Raw genomic sequence first — 22,765 nt, 5'->3', positions numbered from 1 at the left:
TTTTCCCGGAAAAAATTGGTGAACCGATATCTAAACATAGAAAAGAACCTAAATCTAAATAAAGAAAGACACATTAATAAAAGCTAATTGCCAACAAAATCTTAAACGTATAATGAATCCTAATTAGTAGCATAAAATTCTAAACATAAATAAGGAAAACTTGTATAAAAAAATTGAATCCAAGTAGACAACAATTTGTTTTTCCCCCAAAAAATAATTATTATAATTATATCCAACGTATAATACACTTACGAATGTAGAAAGGGAGAACGATATTTTGATAGAGCCTTCGTGTTTTTAATAAAGTACTAGTTTTTTTGTACGTGCGTTGTACGTGTACCTCGCGCTCATCAATAAATAATTAAATAAATAAATAAAGCATAAATTATTAAAAAAGATAATAGTTCACACTAAAACAAATGCAATACTTTTTAATACTAAAAATTAATATTATTACATTAGCATAATAATTGTATTCAATATATCCAAGATATACAAACACGATAAAAACATATAAAAAAAGAAGAATTCTAATATTTATCATGACTGAAGAGAAATCTAATGAGTGTTAACGGTCAAGATCACAAAAAAAAAAAAAAAATCTCTAACGACAATTCAGAAAATATAGGGAACTGTCATTTGTTGTAACAAATGCAAAATGAGAAACTATTATTTCATCCTTATTGCTTCAAGTTTGAATTATTTTAATTAACTCTTAATACTATATTATCACCGATTATATTTTATTTTCTGATTGCTTTTACCACGAATGCTCTTTTTATTGAAACAGGTTTATGTATCTTAAGAGTTTTTTCACTTGAATTTTTTTTAACTAATATGATGAATTTAGAAAGGAATTGGATAGAATTATTTTGTTAATTAGTTAATTCAAATTATTTGCTATCAACATTAACGAAAATAATTTATTTTTATTGATTCAAATTCTTAATATTAGTTTACCCAAATTTTAAATATTTAACTGTAATTATAATTTTATTTACTATAAATTCTGTGTTAAGGGATAAAAAATCGATCTGATAGTTTACTTTTGGATATTTGTGTTTGCAGAATTATTAGTGTTACCAAATACTTTTCTAGTCTCTCCCTCTCTCTCTCTTTTATATTTTTAAATAATATCTTAGTATTTTAATTTAATTATTAAGCATAATTTTTAAAGATATTATACAAAAAAATTACTAAATAGAAAAATATTGTTTGGAGAGAAAAGTAGTTCAAATATAATAGTATGAACTATTATAGTTCACATATAATAGCATGAAAGGAATTATAATTATGTTACATTATTCAAATAAAATAAATTTATGTAAGATAATTAAAATATTAATTGGCTTTCAAGTCCAAGATAAAGATTTAACAAAAATAATTAGGTGCAAGAAAGTGATATCTTTTAAAGTATTAACCTTTATTTTACATGTATATTTGCACATTTTATTCATGATAAAGCTTTCTTGGTATTATTTCAAAATGTTGTAGTTGATATTTTTACAACTTATACGAAAACTAAATGTGGGAAAGTTATAATACTTATTTAAAATCCTAAATGCCTTTTAAATATTAGGCATAACGTTGCATGATCTATTAATTACTTTAATTTCATTAAAACACACGTTAGTTTACTCTTTTTTCTATAGAATCTACATCCACTAAAAGTAATATGAAAATAATTATAGTTACGTTATATATGGAGTTTAAACAAGGAAAAAAATATATGTATGGTAAAATACTAATTAATATTAAAGTCCTAAAATTTAGGACTACGTACCTATCACAAATAAGGAAAGATTTAATAATCAAAATCTTAGCCAATTTTAGAGTTCTAAATATTAGGAAATTAATTAAATGACTATTTTATCCAATGTGAAATCTATTTTTAAAGGGTAAAAAAAGCGAACGATATTTCGCTAAGGACCTTCGTGTTTTTAATATAGTATAGATAGATAGATATAGATATAGATAGATTATAATATGGCATTTTTGCTCTTAAAGACTAAACTGAATAGTTTCTCTTTTAAACACTTTGTGACAAATTTCAGCCGCAAAGATCACTTTTAATTTGCGGCTAAAAAAATTTATATTTGGTAGTCAGAAAAATATATTAAATTTATATTTTTTTATATAAGATATAAAAAGATATATTTATAAAAAAATACTAGTATATATTTTTTGACTATTATTTTAAAAACAATTATACAATATCATTTCCCCAAATTAGGCTAAAATTGAAAAACCGGCCCACATCTAACAAAACAAGCCCATTTTAAGGCAGCCGCTAGACCTATCCACCGAACCCCATCTATAAAACCTTCTCTTCCCTCTCCTCTAAACTTCCATCATTCATCTAGGGTTTTGCTTCGTAGCCGATTCTGCTCTCCCAAATCAATGGCCGCCCTTTTCTGTAAGCTATAGTGCTGCAATTTATTTTTGCAATATTCCTTTCAAAGATAGCCAAAATTTAGTATGTAATTGCACTGGCTTTAATAAAGGGCTTCGCTAAATTTATGAAATAGTGCGGTTCTTAAGCGACAGTGCATAAAGGGAAAGCTGAATTAATCAGCGGCGGCCAGACAACCGCTGAGATGAATCCACAGATGGGTTCCTAATGGTTCTTGTCTACTAATTTCATCTCACATTCACTTTACACTTTTAATGATTTATTTTTGATTTTTTTCATATTGTTTTGAAATAGTTAAGTCATACAAATATTATGTTATATTAATCAGATTTTGTCACACAAATTTCAACAAGGATAGTATCTGTTATTCTGATGGTACACTGTATAATTGGGGCGAGTTATTTTAATATTCGCATAACCCAAAGTGTGTAAATATCATCATAGAACAAGCCCTCTTTGTTGGCGTTAGCAGTTGAGGCTTGTTTTCTCCCTTGTGGGGAAAGGAAGAATCCTGTTTTTTGTCCAAAGAGGAGCGATCTCATATCCTATCGCCTTGTAGAGCAGAGTCTCTGCTATTGCTACTTGGGATTGGCCATGAGAAATACATTATTCAAATTCATTTTATTAATTAATAATTATAGATTATATTTGGCCTGTGAGGAGATGAATTATAAAGAACACCATCTTTCGGGACTGAATGGCCCTCAAGGCCTTGCTGTCAATTCTGCAATTCTGAGGCCAATCATCATTAATTAATGTTTTTCCCTATTTTTTATAGAAGATTAATATAACTGTCCTGTCACTATAGTTTTGTTGTTGTTAACATTTTGAATATTGTGCATATAGTTTGTGATGATTTGATTTTGAATTGGGGCAAATTTTTGGTGTACTTGTATGACCCAAAGTGTAATGATCATTCAATAGGACAGTGGAGGCTTTTCTGTCTCCTGTCCTTTTGGTATCCGAAGGGGAGCAATCCCATATCCTATCGCCTTGGGTAGCAGACATGGGATTGGCCATGAGAACTACATTGTCATTCATTTATGCAGTACTTGTCAGCATATTTTTTTCCATTAAGGTATGCAGGACTTGAAGCTATGCTACTCCTTTAAAATATGACTATTTAGGAATTTGAATAAAAATATTCTATTCAAGCATTGCCGATTTTTAAATCTAAAATATCCCTATTTAAAGCAAATTCATATTAAATCCGAATCTAGTATTTTCTTAAATTGAACAACTTACCCAAAAAGCATGTGATAGTTTTGGAAATTGTAAACGAAATCTTGCTCTCTAAGTAAAGTTTCAAAATTCTTTAGGATTTATATTTGTTTTAAACAAAAATGGGGACAACTATTAATTTAGTGTTTAAAGTTCTTTTAATTAAACTTGGACAACATTTTAAAATCGACCAAAAATTGTGCCAACAAGGACAAGAATAATATTTTTACCAGTGTTTCAACAAAAAGAACTTCTAAGAGACTATGAGCCTGCTTTGATTGGCTTGTTTTAAGTGCTTATAATTTTGTAGTGTTTGGATAAAGTAAAAAAAGTGTTTTTAAGCACTTGTTTTAAATTAAAATGATACAAATAAGGCAAAATCAAAAAAAATTACAATTCCTAAGTTATGGGTTAAAAGCTATTTTGACTTAAATTTTATATAAAATAAACTTATTCAAACAGGCTCTATGATTGGATTTGTTTCATTTTTCAACACTTTTTTGTGATTGTAAAAGACTTTTAATTTAAACTAAATTCAGTGAAATCAATTTTTTTAAATATAAAATCGAATCATTCTTTATTGAGTAGACTAATTAGGAAAATTATGTTGCGTAAATTGAAAAAGACGGAATATTGGCTTTAATAAGACTGTTAATTTCTTTTTGTTACCTAATCCAAAGAGTCACATAGTCACTAATTCTATTTGGCCATCACTTTGAAATGGAAAAACTAGTCTTTTTCCTTATTGTAAAGAGAAATTTTCATAAAGTATTATTTTTTAGTAATAATTAGTCATCTGTAGATACTATTTGCTATATTACGGATTATATTTACTTTTTTGTGGTTTTATGATGTATTTGATGTATTTAAGTTGTTGTATTCATGAATATAGTAGCAAAAATAGGTGTGAATCAAGAAGTTTATTTGCCTGTATTCATGGCGTGAAACATGGGATTACAACTGGAACAAAACCCCCAAAACATAACAATTTTCAAAGATATTATATAATACATATGAATACATAAATTATATTAATTAAAAAAACATATGAATACATAGAATATAACAGGATACATTGAAATATAATAAAATACAGTGAGATATATTGAATTACAATGGAAAAAATAAAATACATGAAAATACACGTGATTCGTTGAAAATACATTGAAATATATTAACAGAAAATCAAGGCTGTCAGCTTCAAACTCTGTCGTCTTTGCTCAACAACAAACCTTAATTACCATCCTTTCCTTTTATCTTTGACCGGTGCTGCACGATATCTCTCTTATAATGATCTCTAAATACTTAGCGAAAAAGAATGATGGTTTGCGCTTGTTTTGTGTGGGTTAGGGTTTGTTGTCGTTGTGTGTTAGAAGGAGGAGAGCAGAAATTTTAATGGGATGAGGAAGAGAATGGAATGTATCAAAGTAGAGAGAGAAAGAAATAGTGTAACTGATTAACATATTTAGTGGTTTAGGACTAGGAGGTAACCAAAATTAAATATTTTGCTATAAACCTTAAAATATATCCATACAATATAATTTTATTAAATGGTATTTATTTAAAATAAATAAGGTGTTAACCTTTGCTATAAGAGGTAAAAATTCCTATTATAAACCAAAAGTAAAGTGACTTCAGTTTTCAACATCACAACTATGGACGTTTGATCAGTAAAATTGGGTACTTGCCAGTAAGCGGAAAATTTTATTTCGTGTCTCATACAACTTGTATGAGGCTGCTTTTTGTCTCATAGTTTTGTGGACCCAGATTTTTGTAGACCCAGAAGTGTAAGATTGGGGTCCTTAAATTTTTGAGATAAAAAGGAGCCTTATACAACTAGTGTTAGTTGTATGAGACACAAAATAAAACTTCTCCCGCTCAGTTGGCTTGCCTTTGACTATATTGTACTTTTCATTAATTAATGTTCCATGCCTTTGAACTGATTTTGAGATTTTTGTAACCATTGTTTTGCGTATGAAGTTATGTATTCATTAGTCCCATTTTGTTTAAAAGAATGGACGAATTCCAAAAAGTTATTTTTCAAAATTTTCACTTCAATTCATTCACAATAATTCAAAATAGTTCCAAATTGTGTTCATGTCCAAACACAATTCTAATTTTTAAAATATTATTTCACTTAAATTTTGTCGTTACCTACAAGTTAGGGATATATTGTACTCCCTTAGTTTTATATTAGATGTGGTACTTTCCTTTTTAGTCTGTTCCAAAATAAATGACACATTTCTAAATTTGGAAATAATTCAACTTTAAACTCTTTTATTTTACCCATTTACCTTTAATGAGAAGCTTTAATAGCCAAACAAAAGTTTTTAAAACCACAAGCTTCAAAAATCTTCTCTTTTTTTTTTTAAATTTCGTGTCGAGTCAAACTACTTCATCTAATATAAAACGGAAGGGAGTGTATTTTAACAATATCAACTAACTGTTGGATCCTCGTATGCACCTCCAGCACCTGAGGACATCACATCTGAAAGAACAACACTCTCTGGAGCTCCCCAACGTACTTAGTGGTCGTCTGGTAGGAGTATAAGAATAATGCATAATGCGGTGTATTAGTAATGCACGGGTTAGTATGCAAGCATTAGTTATGCAGATGTTATTTCTTATTTACTGTTTGGTGTGGTGTATTAAAATTATGATGTATTGCATAATTTGTAAGAAAAATAGTTGTTTACAAAAATACCATTTATATTCTCTAGATTTAAGGTGCTATAAGGACAATTTTGTCTTTATCGATACTAATGCGTGCATTAATAGGTTGGTATTACTAATGCCATAGTTTTTTATGCATTACTTATACATAGGATATTAGTTATACACATGTTGAAAAAATATACCAAACAAAGTATTAGTAATGCATAGAGTTGATGCTTGCATCATTTTTTCTAATTCAATCTACCAATACTTTTTCTCATTGTTCAATTGACGAGCTCTAGGCGTATGTGATTTTCTCGCTCATACTTATCAAATTATAGTATAGTTTATGATATCGTCCACAGAGATCGGAGAATCTATGCTATATATTTGTTTTATCCAGCCTACTCTTTAAGAGAGTCTATTCGGTGAAAAGGGTTGAATTTATAAACTACTTGAAAACAAGAACAATTGTTTTTGATTTTGTAAGTTAAAGGAGTTAAGATTTTGTGCATCCACCTGATATAAGATTATAATTGAGTTTTAGAAAGTTTTATTTTCTATGCCACACATTAATTGCCTCTTTCGATTAAAAAATAATATTTCTACCACATGTCTTTTATTTAATTTCGCCTTTTTCGATTTGCATAATAAAACAAAAAACTCGTAGTATTGACATAAAAAATATCTTATCTTAAATGAGTACATCATTTAAACATAAAGCCTCTTTCGATTAGCTTTAGTCCTCTAACTTGGCTAACTGATTTTTCTTCTTTCGAATGAAAACTCAATAAATCAAGACAAAGAATTTTAAGTAACTAAATATGATTACTTCAAATTATCACACGAACATATCTAGCCGTAACTATCCCTGTTTAATTCTTGCTTCTTTTGATGGCAAAGATTAATATAAGGAATATTATAACATTTAATATGTGGATATGATAAAGTTGACTAATATATATTCATTACTCTTGATGTAAAAATTAGCAAATATGTACTCTCACTCAAGAATAATAAAAAGATCGAAATTTCCATTCAAATAATATATTAAGCTTCTCCATCTATTTCAACGGAAAGAAAATTACTCCATGGAGAAAAATAGGGAAAGTTAAGAAGGTTAAAATTCTTACTATTTCAGAAAAGAAAATATTCTTTCAAAACTTAAAGATATGCCAAAATTGTAAACTAAAATAACTTCTTTCTCTCTCGTTGCCCCCTTTTCTATTGAAAGTCATGCCTCTTTTTATAGGAAAAGAAAACTATAAACTTCAAGGATGCCATCCTCGTATTAGGGATACGATTCTTGGTCTACAACACCAACATGGGGATGTCATTCTTGGTCTTGTATGTGGTCTGGATGCCATCCTCTATTCTTAAACTCAATTTCCTCCAACTTTCTCTTCTCATGGATGACAACTCTGGATGGAGGATGTTATCCTTGGCCTCTGTCTTTGCTTCTGCTTTCTTTGCCCTTTTTTCTTTTTCTCTCCCTCAATACTTAATATATATTTGTACCAATATTGAGAAAATTATACAAATAAAAGTAAAATATTTATTTATTTAATACTATATATACCAATATGTGTGTGTGTGTGTATATATATATATATATATATATATATATATCATCAATTGTTGCTCCTACTTGTATCTAGGGGTGTCAATTGTTCGGTTCGGTCGGTTATTTTATAAAATTTGTATCATACTAATTTTTCGGTTATTCTGCTTAGACTTTCTAAAACCGTCTCAACCATCTCGATTTCTCTTCGGTATCGGAACGATAGTTAATTTTCGGTATTTTTTCAATGTCTTATAAGTCACTAGTGGAATGCAACAACATACGTACTTTTATAGGACTTAGCAAACTCTCTAGATATATTTATTGTTAAAAGGGTAGTGAATTAAGAAAATATGAAAGATGACCAGAGTATAGATTCATCAACTATTCTACAACGACGTAAAAGAAACTTAGCAAAGATACAAAAAAATAAATCACACGAGTGGAAAGATACTAACCAAGTTAGAATTCAAGAACAAAGTTTATAGAAGATTAAATATTCAAAAAGATAAATCTAAATTATACGATATGCAATATATTGTAATTTGTTACTCATATCGCTATAATACTTTGCGTCTTTCTAGTGAATATGCTGAAATAATTTAATTTCAATAGTAGTAGCATAATAGATTTGAGACTTCTGATTTTGAGTTTAATTACTTATTGGCTTGTAATTGTTCTCAATTCTCATAACTCCGTCCCAAGGAAATATTTAATGCTTTATTATTTTAAAACTTAATATATAAATATATTTTCCACATGTAAATTTATTCGTATAGTTTGGTATTTTTTGATTTATTTTCAATAAAACAAAAAAACTACACTAATTAACGGTACAGTTACAGATTTGTATAAAAATCTACGATTTTATTAAAAGAAACCTAAAAATCGGTTTGATCAATTTTTAAATATCTATTGACACCCCAACGTATATCAATGAAGTTTATCTACAATTATTAATAAAATCTTTATAACTTTCATTTTGTTTTATTGTACTGTCTCTATTTTCTGATAACCAAATTCTACTATCTCTATTTTGTAATTTATGCTGCCAGTGCTCCTTTTTTCGTCAGATATTTAGCATCCACAATTTGATTCTCACCTTGGGGTCCTGAGAACTATCTTCCATCATACCAGCTTCTTTTGTTTTCATTGCTCTGTTCTGACTTGCACAAACATTGATCCACTAGTCACACTGAGAAAGCTTATAGATATAATAAGGTAGATGCAAGAGTAATACACTACTAAATAAAAGATACAAGTCATTTGACACGAGAGATTTGGGTTCAACAAGACAAATTATCCTCGTGAAAATTGTTCGAGCTAGAGCATATAGAAAATTGTGAACATCACAAGAGAAGTACATTGATCGTTTACTAGAGTGCTTCAAAATGAAGAGTAATAAGCCATTTTACTTGCGTCTTCCTGGTCGTGTGAAGTTAAGCAAACAGGTGGTCCTAAAAAGAAAACACGGCCAAATACCAAATGTTTAATCAAAATTTTCTTAAATATAAAACAAAAGCAAGATGCAACAACAGGTTGCCAGAGAAAATGCAACAAGTTTTATCTCTGCATACCTGACTTCACCTCCTTAATGGGAACATTCTTAGACCTATTCACTCTCAGTAATTTAACATGCTTCTTGCAGATCTATGAGGAAAAAAACTCAACCTCTGGGATTTTGATCATGTGGAAACTCACAAACTTAAACTCAGAATAACCTGCCATCAAAAGCCACTAACGCAACCACAAGAACATGGCACAAACTTGAACCAATATTCATAACTAAACAAGTTCATGCAAGGACCTGTTTTATACAAAGCTCTTAGACTCGGCAACCATCTAAATAGGCACTACAAAACTAAGTATTTGAATAACATGATAATACTCATAGAGCTACTACATATATTGATCGAACTCTAGAATATTTCAATTGAAAAAAAACAGAAAACACCTTAAAAGAGAGATTGCCTCTGTGAAGCTTTCTTCCCCAGTATTGCCTCCCAAACCAGTGGCAAGAATGGCCCTTTCTTGTCCAAATATTCCCTAACAGCTTTCTCATCAAGGGTAAAACCCTTCTGCCTCACCGCTTTAATCATGCTTTGGGCATCTTCCAGACTCTTCTCTTTGCAATACCCATCGACCAAACCTACAAAGGTCATCAGGTTGGGGGAATGTCCAGCCTCCAACATCTCCAAGCAAAACTCGAGGGCGTCCTCTAATCTCTTGCCCTGACAGAGCCCGCGGATTAAGATACCGTAACTAAAAGCATTTGGAATTATGCCATTGCCTTGCATTTTCCGGAAGATCCTCACAGCATCATCATATTTGTGGGCTTTACAAAAGCCTTCTACCACAGCAGTGTAGATAACAACTTCAGGTATGGCACCCTTTTCACGCATCAGGCCAAAGAGCTTCATGGCCTCCTGGACCAAGCCGTCCTTGCAAAGCCCATCTAGCATAGCTACAGCATTGGGTATTAGGCCAGTTTCTTTCATTTTCTTGAATATCTCATCTGAATCTTCTGGTGGAGCTGGAGGTGCCTCGGAAGCAGGAGCGTCACTCCTTTCACCTTCGGGGTGAAGTGCAGGATTGGTGTTTGTATTTTCATCTTTACGATCAAATCCAAGCTGAAACCTTTTCAGAAAGTCTTGGCTATCCTGGGACTTGATTTGATTTTCATTATTCTCACCAGGTTTTCTAAAAGTTGTAGAATGGGTGGGGTTGCTGCTGCCGGGGCGCTGCCTTTGCGATGGATTGAAGGGCCTTCTAGGATCAGCTCTTAAGGGCCTATTCGGTATAGGATCAGGTGGAGGAGGGTAGCTGGACTGAGTGGATTCATCAGAGTATTTGTTAGAGCTGCTAAACGAGCGTAATTTTGTTGAGGAAAGTATCTCATTTACATTCACCTTAGGACAGCAGAGATTGCTGTAATATTTCCAATAAATGTTGATACCCTTCTGCCTCAATAAAGTTGTTCTCATAATGCTTATGTACTTGCTTCAGAATAGCGCCCAGTGTTACTTAGTTCTTCAATGCAGCAAAAGATAGCTTTATCCTGCTATTCCAGACAAAAACTCATGTCAGTAGACCAACGAATGAAACTTCAGTTGAAATAAACATTCATACCATGCAATCAAAAACACAAAAGCACTCATATGCACTTTCTTTTACTTATCACCTACAAAGAGAAGTGTTTCAAAAAACGGATAGAGGATTAACTACATGTATGATAGTACAAAAAAGCCGATGTCTACGATAACAAAATACTAGAGCATGAGAAGCAGCAACAGAAAAGTATACAACAATGTTATAAAAGTGTCAGAAATCAAGGTCAAGACAGAAAAAATGAGCAATACAACATCTAAAGGCACAATGTCGATCAACAGCATGCCAAGAGCAGAGAACTCCAGAAAAGACATGGAAATACCAATATAATCCCTTTAAGACGGTTGGTGACAAAGCAATTACTTCTAGTTCCATTGTTTAACCTGTAACTGACCTGTATCCACTTGATAAATCAATAAACCCACCACACTTCAATTCCAACTAGTAGCAGTTGGCTACATAAATCTTACATATCCATTCTCCCTTATTTGGCTTACTTTATTCCAATACTAAAGTTTGTCTTTTAAGTCAAACAAAGGTTTATCTAAACAAAAAAAAAATTCTCTAATACCCCACTTATATCCAATGATAATGACAACAAAAATCCAACAACTCAAATTAAAAAGGCCACATAATGATAGCTTTAAACGCAAAATCAGTGAACAAATATCAATTAATCAACTAGTATTACATTGAAAATGGGGAGTTGGGTGGGGAGAATATTACACTGCACTCACTAACAATTACTTTCTCAGTCCCAATTTGTCCCGCACCTTTGCTTATCGATAGCCAAATTAACTAATTTTCTGAGCTAAACGGGATAAGATTAATTTATTTTTCAAAAAGATTCAAACTCAATTATTAGTTGCAATGTTCCTCTTATCAAAATGGCTAAAAAATTACATTCAAAATAAAGGTTAAAGTTCACTTAGGTTGAATCTCGAAAAGCCAAACAATTTAGGATAAGAAAACAACAATCTTGAATTCGTAAAATAAATTCTAAAAGTACATTACAAAATAAAGGTTAAAGTTCCCTAAACAGAGAGTTTTGGTAAAATGATTAGAAGCTCTTTTTTCTTCAGAAAAAGACTAGAAATTTATAACTGCACAATAATATTTCTTCTTGACGGGTTATCAACAACAAAATACTTCAATTTTTTGACTCATTACAAAGAGAAATACAAAGGGAAAACATATGAAAGTAAGAAGTCAGCTTACAGTTACAGCGGTATTTTGCCGCAGAAAGATGTTCGGAGAAAATTCACCGATGGAGGAACCGACTACTGAAGCAGCATTACGTACAAAGTCTAAATTGGGCCAGAATGTGCGAATTTTAGAGATAATTGGGCTGGTTGACCACTTTTTGGTCCCGTTTTAAATATTAGAAATGTAGTTGAAAAATAACCAATTCTTAGTTACAAAATTAACCTAAATAGCAGCCCATTCAATTAATTAAACTAAAAATAACCGGAAAATATATAATTTATATATAATCTATGTACAATATATGTATAATCATATATAATCTATGTTTACCGGCTAGAAAAAGTAAATAATAAAACCAGGCGGCTATATGTATAGATAATTGGGCTGGTTGGCCATTGTTTAGTCTCCTTTTGGTTATTTTTCAAGTTCAACAGGTGGTTATTATTTAAAACAGGATCAAAAAGTAGCCAACCAACCCAATTATCTCTAAAATTCGCATATTCGGGCCCAATTTAGACTTTGTACGTAATGCTGCTTCAGCAGTCAGTTCCTCTATTGGCGAATGTCCTCGGAACATCTTTCTGCGGCGAAATACCATTGTAACTGTAAGCTGCCTTCTTACTTTCATATGCTCTATCTTTATATTTCTCTTTGTAATGAGTCAAAAAATGGAAGTATTTTGTTGTTGATAACTCGTAAAGAAGAAATATTACTGTGCAGTTATAAATTTTAAATCATTTGACCTAATCTCTCTATTTAGGGAACGTGATACTTGATATTTCTAACTACTAGGAGCATTCATTTTACAAATTCAACATTGTTGTTATCTTATCCTGAATTGTTTGGTTCTTTTGGCTTTTAGAGATTCACGTAAGTGAACTTTAACCTTAATTTTGTAATGTAATTTTTTTTAACCATTTTGATATGAGGAGAATTACAACTAATAATTGAGTTCTTTTTGAAAAATAAATTAATCTTGTCCTATTTAGCTCAGAAAATTAATTAATTTGGCTCTCTATAAGCAAAAGTGTCAAACAAATTGGGACTGTGAAAGTAACTGTTAGTGAGTACAGTGTAATAGTCTCCCCACCCAATTCCCCTTTTCTCAATGTAATAGTAGTTGATTAATTGATATTTGTTAACTGATTTTGTGTTTAAAGCTATATTTGTGTGGCCTTTTTGAAATTACATTTCAATGATGTTTAAATTGAGTTGTTGGATAAGTAGGGTATTTAGAGAACTTTTTCTTTTGTTTGGTTAAACCTTAGTTTGTGTTGGGACCAAACTAGGTTTGTAGTTGTTGTTGTTAAACCTTAGATTGACATAAAAGACAAACTTTAGTATTGCAATAAAATAAGTCCAAATAAAGGAGAATGGATACATAGGATTTGAGCCGAGGGTCTTCAGAAACAGTCTTTCTACCTCCACAGGGTAGAGGTAGAGTCTGTGTACACATTACCCTCCCCAAATTCCAGTTGTGGGATTATACTGGGTATGTTGTTGTTGTTGGATATATAGAATTTATGTAGCTGACTGCTACTAGTTTGAAATTGGGTGTAGTGGATTGATTGATTTATTAAGTGGATACGAGTCACTTGTAGGGTAAACAATGGAACTAGAAGTAATTGCTTTGTACCAACAGTCTTAAAGATATTGTATTGGTATTTCCATGTCTTTGTTATCAAAGGTGCCCTTAAACCTTGAAGCGAGGCTCAAAATATGTTGAGCGCTTCGCTTTGCTTAGCGAGCGCTTCAGTGATGTCATCATGGCTCTAGGCATACAATATCATTTTATCATAGATTTTCTTCAATTTCTTTGTCCATATATTTGGTATTCATGCTTATAGATATTAATCATGGACTACATATACATATTTGTAGTTTTTATCCACTTGCACCTTTCTTAATTAAATCTCACATTTTTTTGTGCTTTGCATTAAAAGCCCCAATAGACCTTAGAGCTTTTTTGCGCTTTTCTCCTTTGATAACATTGTTCTAGACTTATCTGCTCTTACCACATAGCTGATCAATGTTGTGGACATCCTTTAGATGTTGTATTGCTCATTTTCTTTCTTGGCCTTGGTTTCGGAAACTAATAACATTGTTGTATACTCTTCCGTTGTTGCTTCACATGCTATTGTATTGTGTTATTGTCGACATCTTCGATTTTATACTATCATTACATGTAGTAAATCCTCTATCCATTTTTTTGAAACACTTATCTTTGTAGGTAAAAAGTAAAAGAAAGTGCTTTAGTGTCTTTGAATGCATGGTATGAATGTTTATTTCAACTGAAGTTTCATCGTAACCTCTTTCTGCGGCGAAATTCAGCTGTAAGTCTGTGTCTTTAAGCTCACTTCTTTCTTTCTTTTGCTTTCTCTATATTTCTCGCTCTAATGAGTCACAAAGATGAAGATATTTCTTTCTTTAAGCGAATTTTAGAGATAATTTTAAAATTCCAACATTTCTTTCTGGAGTTTTTTAGCAGCCAAAATTTTTTTTCCGTGTTAAAAAATAATAAAAGTTGAATGGTTTTGAAATGCTGATTAAAGCTTGATTAGCAGTTCCAAAAGTGTCTATTTTCTAATATCTTCCGAATTAATCCTTCCAATCTTTTATGAGCCAGCCTAGATTCTCCAATCGTCCTAAAGAATACTGGGCCTATTGAAGCTCAAGAAAAGTCTTTCATCTAGGGTTCCACTTAAAAACAAACCTCTATTCCTACCTTCTGGTTCCAAAGCCTCAAAGAAAAACCCTAGCTCAGCTCGTTTCAAGTTAGTTTCAATTTTTGCCTTCAAAGTCCCAAATATTTAATTATACGTATATTTCTTCATTTTATTTCTCGTTATTAAATTGTTTGTGCAAATCTTTCAGTGAAGTGTAAATGAAGTTAGCTTTCAACTGAGTTTTATATGAAATCATTGCATCAAATGCTTGAATAAACTTTGTTCCATCTTACATATTGAGTAGATATTAATATTATTCAATAAATTGAAAGTATGGAATATTGATATACAATTATTTATCTGTTTGTTATTTCTGAGGTACATATTTATGCAAGATGATATTTTAATTTAAGTGGTCACCTGCCTAGTTAGATATAAGCTCAGTTAGCAGACCGATGAGCTTGTGAATCATAGTAAGTGTTCAAATTAGGTATTTATGAAAATTTGAGTTCAGTTGGAGGATGATTTTTTATTTTGGGATTTTAATCAGGCATATGTAGAACTCAAAGCAGGACTATACGTTTTGCATATCTAATTACAAGTTTTTGAAAGCTGAATTTATGTAGCTTTGCGACTATTGAAACTTGGATTGTGAATAGCAACTTGTTTATAATGAATACCAAGGGATATCTCAAGAATAATTCTTGAATGCAAGCAAATGCCTCGGTATGTGAATTATAATGATAAGCCTATCTAGAAGCAAAACTACATAAAAAAGACCATTAAGAAATTTGTGCTAGAACACCTAGAAGATACCATAGGTGAAAATAGAACATGTTGGAATGTATATACACTTGTACAAGAGCATTTTGGTTGACCTATGTAGTTGGTTGGTTTCGTTTGGCCTACTAGTCAGTAGTCATTCTAAAGCTAATCTAGTTGAACTGCCCCATCTCGTAAGCCTTTAAAGATCTGCTCTTTTAGGTTCTCTCAGTAAATCCACCAAAGTTCTGTGCATTCTTGGTTCATTTTGCTCCAGGAATGCCATCTTTTATTGATATTGTTTCTTTTCTATGGTGCTGTACAATGTCATATATGGGTGGAGATAAAGGGAAATGTTAGATACGGTTGAGTACGCAGTTCATATTTACTTGTGTTTTTGTTCCTTAAAATTCAAAGAACCGTTTTCAAGCAACATTACGAAACAAGCAGCTTCGAACAAATGAACAGTCATGTCTCATTAGAGAATTCAACAAATGAACTAATTCAGCAGATTCGAAAACAAGCATAGTGGCAAGGAAAACAGTGATGTCTCATTCAAACTTAACAAATATCAAATGCGAATGAATTTTTAATATCAAATACCTCAGACTACGATCTCAACTCTGTTGGCCCAACGTTGCAGCTGCTGATGCACCACCAACGTGTGCTAAGGCAGTAGCAGCAGTAGGTATCGAGAGAAAAGGAGAAGCCAGTAGAAGCTCGGATGAGTGAAAGGATCGACGAAGCTTGAAAATCTGGTGCGCGGCTGATTTCCGGCGTTCTTTGTGTGTGTATCTGTTTATATGGGTGTGTGTTGCGGCTGAAGGTTCCGAAAATGAGAGGAGGGATTCATTTCTTGTCTTAGGAGATTCAAGAGTAGCTTGCCGCCGGTGATGAAATCCGGCAGCAGCAGTAACGGTCGGAAATCGCTTAAGAGAGGAGCTTCGTTTGGGTGGTGGACGGCTGGTCTAGGTTCGAAATGGAGAGGGTGGAAACGGGTTGAAGAAGAAGAAGAAAAGTCGCTGGTTGAGGGCTGGTGGTGGCTGTGGTCGTTTGGTGTGAGGTGAAGAAGCAGCAGCGGCTGGAATGGGATCTTTGGTTGGTAAAGGGTCGTCTCTGGATGCTGCTTTGAAGAGGAGAGGTCTGAAGAAGAAAACCCCTTTGTTCCTTAGGTTAGACATGGTTATTAGGGTGGGCTTGGATTACGGGGCTGGGTTTGAATTGGGCCAAATTTACCTTTAAAAAGTGACCTTTTAACTCTACTAAACTAAGAATATTAATTCCTAAAATAATAATTATAAAATTATGAAATTATTCTTAATTAATTAAAACAAACTACATTATGACATGAAGTTATATATATTGATATTTTCGAAGATTATACTAAAAATAAAAGTGGGTTAAAAATAATATTTTTCTAAAAATACTTAATACCTTAATTAAATAGAAAAAAATAAAATAATTTTTGTATTTTTTCAATTTTTGTGATAAAATAAAGTAAAAGAGTCAAAACTAGTTAAAATTTCGATATTAGACCTAAACTAAATATTTAAATGCTAAAAAATATAAAATCTCGGGGAGGCTAAAAAATTACATGTCTACCGCTGTTGTATGTGCGTAAGCTCTGTATGGATAAAATGTAAGACAAGAAATGCTCAGCAATTTATGTTTCCCTGAACGTTTCCATATTTATGTTATGAGATCACATAACTCTTAAACTTATTGAGATATTTCATGTTTGAATTATAACTATTGATATTGCTTCTTAAATATTACTTTAGATAATGTTAAACTAGTCCCCTGAGCCTTTACATGTTCAAATCTAAATTCTTAAAATGCTTACCCTATTTTTCCTCAGTTATTTCTTGTTGTTTGGATAATAATCTTCTCATATGCTTTCTCGTCCCCTAGGGCAGCCTCTAATATTTTTGAATCACATAGACCTACTTCTTTAATTGCCAAAATTATGTTTCTTTTTCATGTTACATTAGTGTTTATTTGTTCTCATGATAAATTTCCTAGACTTTTCAATTGTTAGTAACTTCATTCCATATCATCGGCGTACACAGGTAAACCATGAAGCATAAAAATGTTATCCCCAACGGGCACTTTAAGAAGCATTGGCAAAACTATGTAAGGACATGGTTTAACCAACCTGCTCGAAAAACAAGGAGACGCATTGGTGAGTTTCCATTTGTTGGATGGCTTCAAGTCTCAAATTAAGCTTTGGCTCTAGTATACTTACATTTCCTGACCTCTTTTGTTTCTACAACTCCAGCTATGCAGAAGAAAGCTGCAACAATCTTCCCTAGGCCAACATGACAATGTTCATTGAACTACTACATATATCGATTGAAAAAACAGAAAACACCTTAAAAGAGAGATTGCCTCTGTGAAGCTTTCTTCCCCAGTATTGCCTCCCAAACCAGCTTTCTCATCAAGGATAAAACCCTTTTGCCTCACCGCTTTAATCACGCTTTGGGCATCTTCTAGACCCTTCTCTTTGCAATACCCATCGACCAAACCTACAAAGGTCATCAGGTTGGGGGAATGTCCAGCCTCCAACATCTCCAAGCAAAACTCGAGGGCGTCCTCTAATCTCCTGCCCTGACAGAGCCCCCGGATTAAGATACTGTAACTAAAAGCATTCGGAATAATGCCATTGCCTTGCATCTTCCGAAAAATTCTCACAGCATCATCATATTTGTGGGCTTTACAAAATCCTTCTACAACAGCAGTGTAGATAACAACTTCAGGTATGGTACCTTTTTCACGCATCAGGCCAAAGAGCTTCATGGCCTCCTGGACCAAGCCGTCCTTGCAAAGCCTATCAAGCATAGCTACAACGTTGGGTATTAGGCCAGTTTCTTTCATTTTCTTGAATATCTCATCTACATCTTCTGGTGGAGCTGGAGCTGACTCGGAAGCAGGAGTGTCACCCCTTTCACCTTTGGGTTGGAGCGCAGGATTGGTGTTTGGATTTTCATCTTTATGATCAAATCCAAGCTGAAACCTTTTCAGAAAATCTTGGCTATCCTGGGACTTGATTTGATTTTCATTATTCTCACCAGGTCTTCTAAAAGCTGTAGAATGGGTGGGGTTACTGCTGCTGGGGCGTTGTCTTTGGGATGGATTGAAGGGCCTTCGGGAATCAGCTCTTAAGGGTCTATTCGGTATAGGATCAGGAGGAGGAGGGTAGTCGGACTGAGTGGATTCATCAAAGTATTGGTTAGAGCTGCTAAACGAGCGTAATATTATGAGGAAAATGTCTCATTTACATTCACCTTGGGAGAGCAGAGACTGCTGTAATATTTCCAATAAATGTTAATACTCTTATTTCTCAATAATGTTGTTCTCATAATGCTTATGTACCCGTTTCAAAATAGTGCCAGGTGTTACTAAGTTATTCAAGTCAACAAAAAATAGTTTTATCCTGCTAATCCCAATGACCTGTAGAGAAAATAATGAAACTTCAGCCGAAATATCCATTCATACCGTGCAATCAAAGACATTAAATCACTCTAATGAACTTTCTTTTACTCTACACCTACAATTAGCAGCATTTTAAAAAAAAGTAGAGGATTAAACCATATGATAGCATAAAAATGATGAATGACAAAAAGATATAAGAGAACATGAAGCAGCGGCAGAAGAGTATCTGGCAATGGTAAAAGTGTCAGAGATCAATGGCCAAAACAGAAAAAATGACCAATACAGCAGCTAAAGGCACAACACCAATAAGCGATGTGCGCATAGCAGATAAGTTCACGTCCAGCAACAACTTGAACATGGATATACCAAAATAATCTCTTGAAACTGTCAGAAACAAAAATATTCACTTATGATTCCCTTGCTCACATTACAAGTGACTTGTATCCACTTAATAAATCAATTAATCGATTATACCTCAATTAGCTACACGAAACCTGTGGATCCAATCTACTCTATTTGGACTTATATCATTCCAATACTAAATAATTTGTCTTGTAAGATCTCATGCTCAGTTTAATGAATGTTGTGATTTCTACAGCACTATTTGATTCAAATTCATTAGCATATCTTCCCCCTAAAAGAGTATACAACAATGTTATTAGTTTCCGAAACCAAGGCCAAGAAAGAAAATGAGCAATACAACATCTAAAGGATGTCCACAACATTGATCAGCTATGTGGTAAGAGCAGATAAGTCTAGAACAATGTTATCAAAGGAGAAAAGCGCAAAAAAGCTCTAAGGTCTATTGGGGCTTTTAATGCAAAGCACAAAAAAATGTGAGATTTAATTAAGAAAGGCGCAAATGGATAAAAACTACAAATATGTATATGTAGTCCATGATTAATATCTATAAGCATGAATACCAAATATATGGACAAAGAAATTGAAGAAAATTTACGATAAAATGATATTGTATGCCTTAGAGCCACGATGACACCACTAAAGCGCTCGCTAAGCAAAGCGAAGCGCTCAACATGTTTTGAGCCTCGCTTCAAGGTTTAAACGCACCTTTGATAACAAAGACATGGAAATACCAATACAATATTTTTAAGATTGTTGGTACAAAGCAACTATTTCTAGTTCCATTGTTTACCCTACAAGTGACTCGTATCCACTTGATAAATTAATCAATCCACCGCACCTCAATTTCAAACTAGTAGCAGTCAGCTACATAAATCCTATATATTCAACAACAACAACAACATACCCAGTATAATCCCACAACTGGAATCTGGGGAGGGTAATGTGTACACAGACCTTACATCTACCCTGTGGAGGTACAAAGGCTGTTTCTGAAGACCCTCGGCTCAAATCCTATATATCCATTCTCCTTTATTTGGACTTATTTTATTGCAATACTAAAGTTTGTCTTTTATGTCAAACTAAGGTTTAACCAAACAAAAAAAAAGTTATCTAAATACCCTACTTATCCCACTTATATCCAATGATAATGACATCATAGAACATCATGGAAATGTAATTAATCCAACTCCTCAAGTTAAACATCGTTGAAATGTAATCTCAAAAAGGCCACACAAATATAGTTTTAAACACAAAATCAGTTAACAAATAGTATCAATTAATCAACTAGTATCACATTGAGAAAAGGGAAATTGGGTGGGGAGAGTATTACACTGCACTCACTAACAATTACTCTCACAGACCCAATTTATTTGGCACTTTTGCTTATCGAGAGCCAAATTAATTAATTTTCTGCGCTAAACAGGACAAGATGAATTTATTTTTCAAAAAGAACTCAATTATTAGTTGCAACTCTCCTCATATCAAAATGGTTAAAAAAAGTACATTACAAAATAAAGGTTAAAGTTCCCTAAACAGAGAGTTTTGGTAAAATGATTAGAAGCTCTTTTTTCTTCAGAAAAAGACTAGAAATTTATAACTGCACAATAATATTTCTTCTTTACAGGTTATCAACAACAAAATACTTCAATTTTTTGACTCATTACAAAGAGAAATACAAAAGAGAGTGCATACGAAAGTAAGAAGTGAGCTTACAGTTACAGCGGTATTTCGCCGCAAAAAAAGATGAACATCTTTCCTAATTTCCTCTTGCGAATTTGATTTCATTTGCTCATAATCCCATAATCTCAAAAAGAAGAAAATAGATAATAGCTTTCATATTATAATAGTAGTACCCAACTTGATTTAACCAGAAACTAGAAAACTTGTTTCCAAATGATTTGGACCAAATCCTAAACAATTTAGGTTTAGGACTCTTGGTCTACTTCCTACAAAATTGATGAAAATCTTTTCAAGTAGTAGCAATAAAGGTGATGTTGTAGCATTTTCTTCTTCCTTTTTAACATTTGTAGTGGTGTTTTGAACACTTGATCCGACTTAACAAGTCAAATTCACAATTTATTGACATTTAAACATCAAAAAACACTGTTAAAAGATTGGCACAAGAGAATAGAACCTTTTACCAAACATTATGCAATTTGTGTTAAAAGAGAGCAAGAAATGTGAGTTTTCATATTTTTACTTGAGTCCGAGCCCAGGTAACTTCACAGATTTTTTTTTAGGCTGACTCACTACTGAAGCAGCATGTAGCGGAGGAAATTCCCCCCGACTACTGAACCAGCATTAAGTAGAAAGTCCAAATTGGGCCAGAACGTGCGAATTTTAGAGATAATTGGGCTAATTGGCCACTTTTTGGTCTGTTTTAAATATTAACCACCTGTTTTAATGTAGTTGAAGAATAACCAATTTTATTAGTTAGTCTAAATTGCAGCATTAATTAAACTAAAAATAACCGTAAAATACTATAATTTATATATAATCTATATATAATATGTGTATAATCAGATATAATCTATGTTACCGGCTAGAGAAAGTAAATAATAAAATCGGGCGGCTATATGCGTAAAGATCCCTTCTTCATCCCTTTGCTTGCTTTTTCCCTGAAGTTTGAACTGCTAGAATATTTTTCTGAAATTTTGAATTGTCTTAACTAAGAGTCTGTTTGGAATTTACTTTTTTTTTCGAATTTTTTTCACTTTTTTGAAATCAGTGTTTGGCCATAATTTTGTTAGTTTTCACTTGGAAGATGAATTTCGGAATTTTTCGAAAATTTTAAAAACTCAAAAAACTGTTTTTCAAAATTTTTACTCAGATCACTCACAAAAATTTAAAAACAACCCAAAATCATATTCATGTCCAAACACAACTCTAATTTTAAAATACTATTTTCACTTGAAAAAAGATTTCACTTTTTTTACAATTCTCATGTCAAACACCCACTAAAACTCCACATTTCTTTCTGTGTTATGATAAATATCACATTATGGTAGATGTCTACTCTTCTTCCATGATCTTCATCTCAAATGCTTAATGACATATTTTGTATGTTCAATGACATATTTTCTTCACTTTTTATACATATATAAAGGCCTTGTAATAGATAGAAAAATGCATACAATTAAAGAAAAAAATCTCTTCCTTCTCTCTATCTCCATTTCTTATTCATGTTTTACTGAATTGCTTTTATTTCCTTGTTCCATATTGCTACTTTGAATTATATTTCATAACACGTTATCAGCACGAGTCTCTAACCAATTGTATATATATATCTACAAAAAATTTCCTACATCCGAAAAGATTACAATTAGAAGTCATACATATCATCACATGGTTAGGTATAACGAGAAACTACATATGGTA

General features: G+C 32.3%; 1 protein-coding gene, 1 non-coding gene and 2 pseudogenes across 4 annotated transcripts; 2 read left to right on the top strand and 2 right to left on the bottom strand.

Moving 5' to 3' along the window:
* Positions 1–2,484: 2,484 nt before the first annotated feature.
* LOC142175017 (small nucleolar RNA snoR143) lies at positions 2,485–2,653 on the top strand (annotated as a pseudogene).
* Positions 2,654–3,062: 409 nt separating this feature from the next.
* On the top strand, positions 3,063–3,154 carry LOC142175030 (small nucleolar RNA SNORD96 family). The gene has a single exon (XR_012704220.1). It is a non-coding gene; the product is annotated as a small nucleolar RNA SNORD96 family (small nucleolar RNA).
* Positions 3,155–9,607: 6,453 nt separating this feature from the next.
* On the bottom strand, positions 9,608–16,796 carry LOC107807786 (uncharacterized). Of its 3 annotated transcripts, XM_075239856.1 has the most exons (3): positions 16,196–16,796; positions 10,760–10,908; positions 9,608–10,678 (listed from the first exon to the last, which is right to left on the bottom strand). In XM_075239856.1, the coding sequence occupies exons 2-3, from the start codon at positions 10,832–10,834 to the stop codon at positions 9,806–9,808; spliced, it is 948 nt and encodes a 315-aa protein (XP_075095957.1). In that variant the 5' UTR covers positions 10,835–10,908; positions 16,196–16,796; the 3' UTR covers positions 9,608–9,805. The 3 variants fall into 3 exon arrangements, with proteins under 3 accessions (XP_075095957.1, XP_016487711.1, XP_016487710.1); XM_016632225.2 differs by having other exon boundaries at positions 9,608–10,911; positions 16,196–16,789; XM_016632224.2 differs by having other exon boundaries at positions 9,608–10,908; positions 16,196–16,787.
* Positions 16,797–17,754: 958 nt separating this feature from the next.
* On the bottom strand, positions 17,755–21,651 carry LOC107807785 (uncharacterized; annotated as a pseudogene).
* Positions 21,652–22,765: the final 1,114 nt, after the last annotated feature.

The sequence above is a fragment of the Nicotiana tabacum genome, chromosome 20 (assembly GCF_000715075.1).
Source record: "Nicotiana tabacum cultivar K326 chromosome 20, ASM71507v2, whole genome shotgun sequence".
Classification (NCBI taxonomy): domain Eukaryota; kingdom Viridiplantae; phylum Streptophyta; class Magnoliopsida; order Solanales; family Solanaceae; genus Nicotiana; species Nicotiana tabacum.
The sequence above is the reverse complement of the archived record's forward strand: the minus strand, read 5'-3'. Positions and strand labels throughout refer to the sequence as shown.

Excerpts from the sequence above, each read along its gene's own strand:
- LOC107807786 (XM_016632225.2), bottom strand. The coding sequence starts at position 10,834 with ATGAGAACAACTTTATTGAGGCAGAAGGGTATCAACATTTATTGGAAA.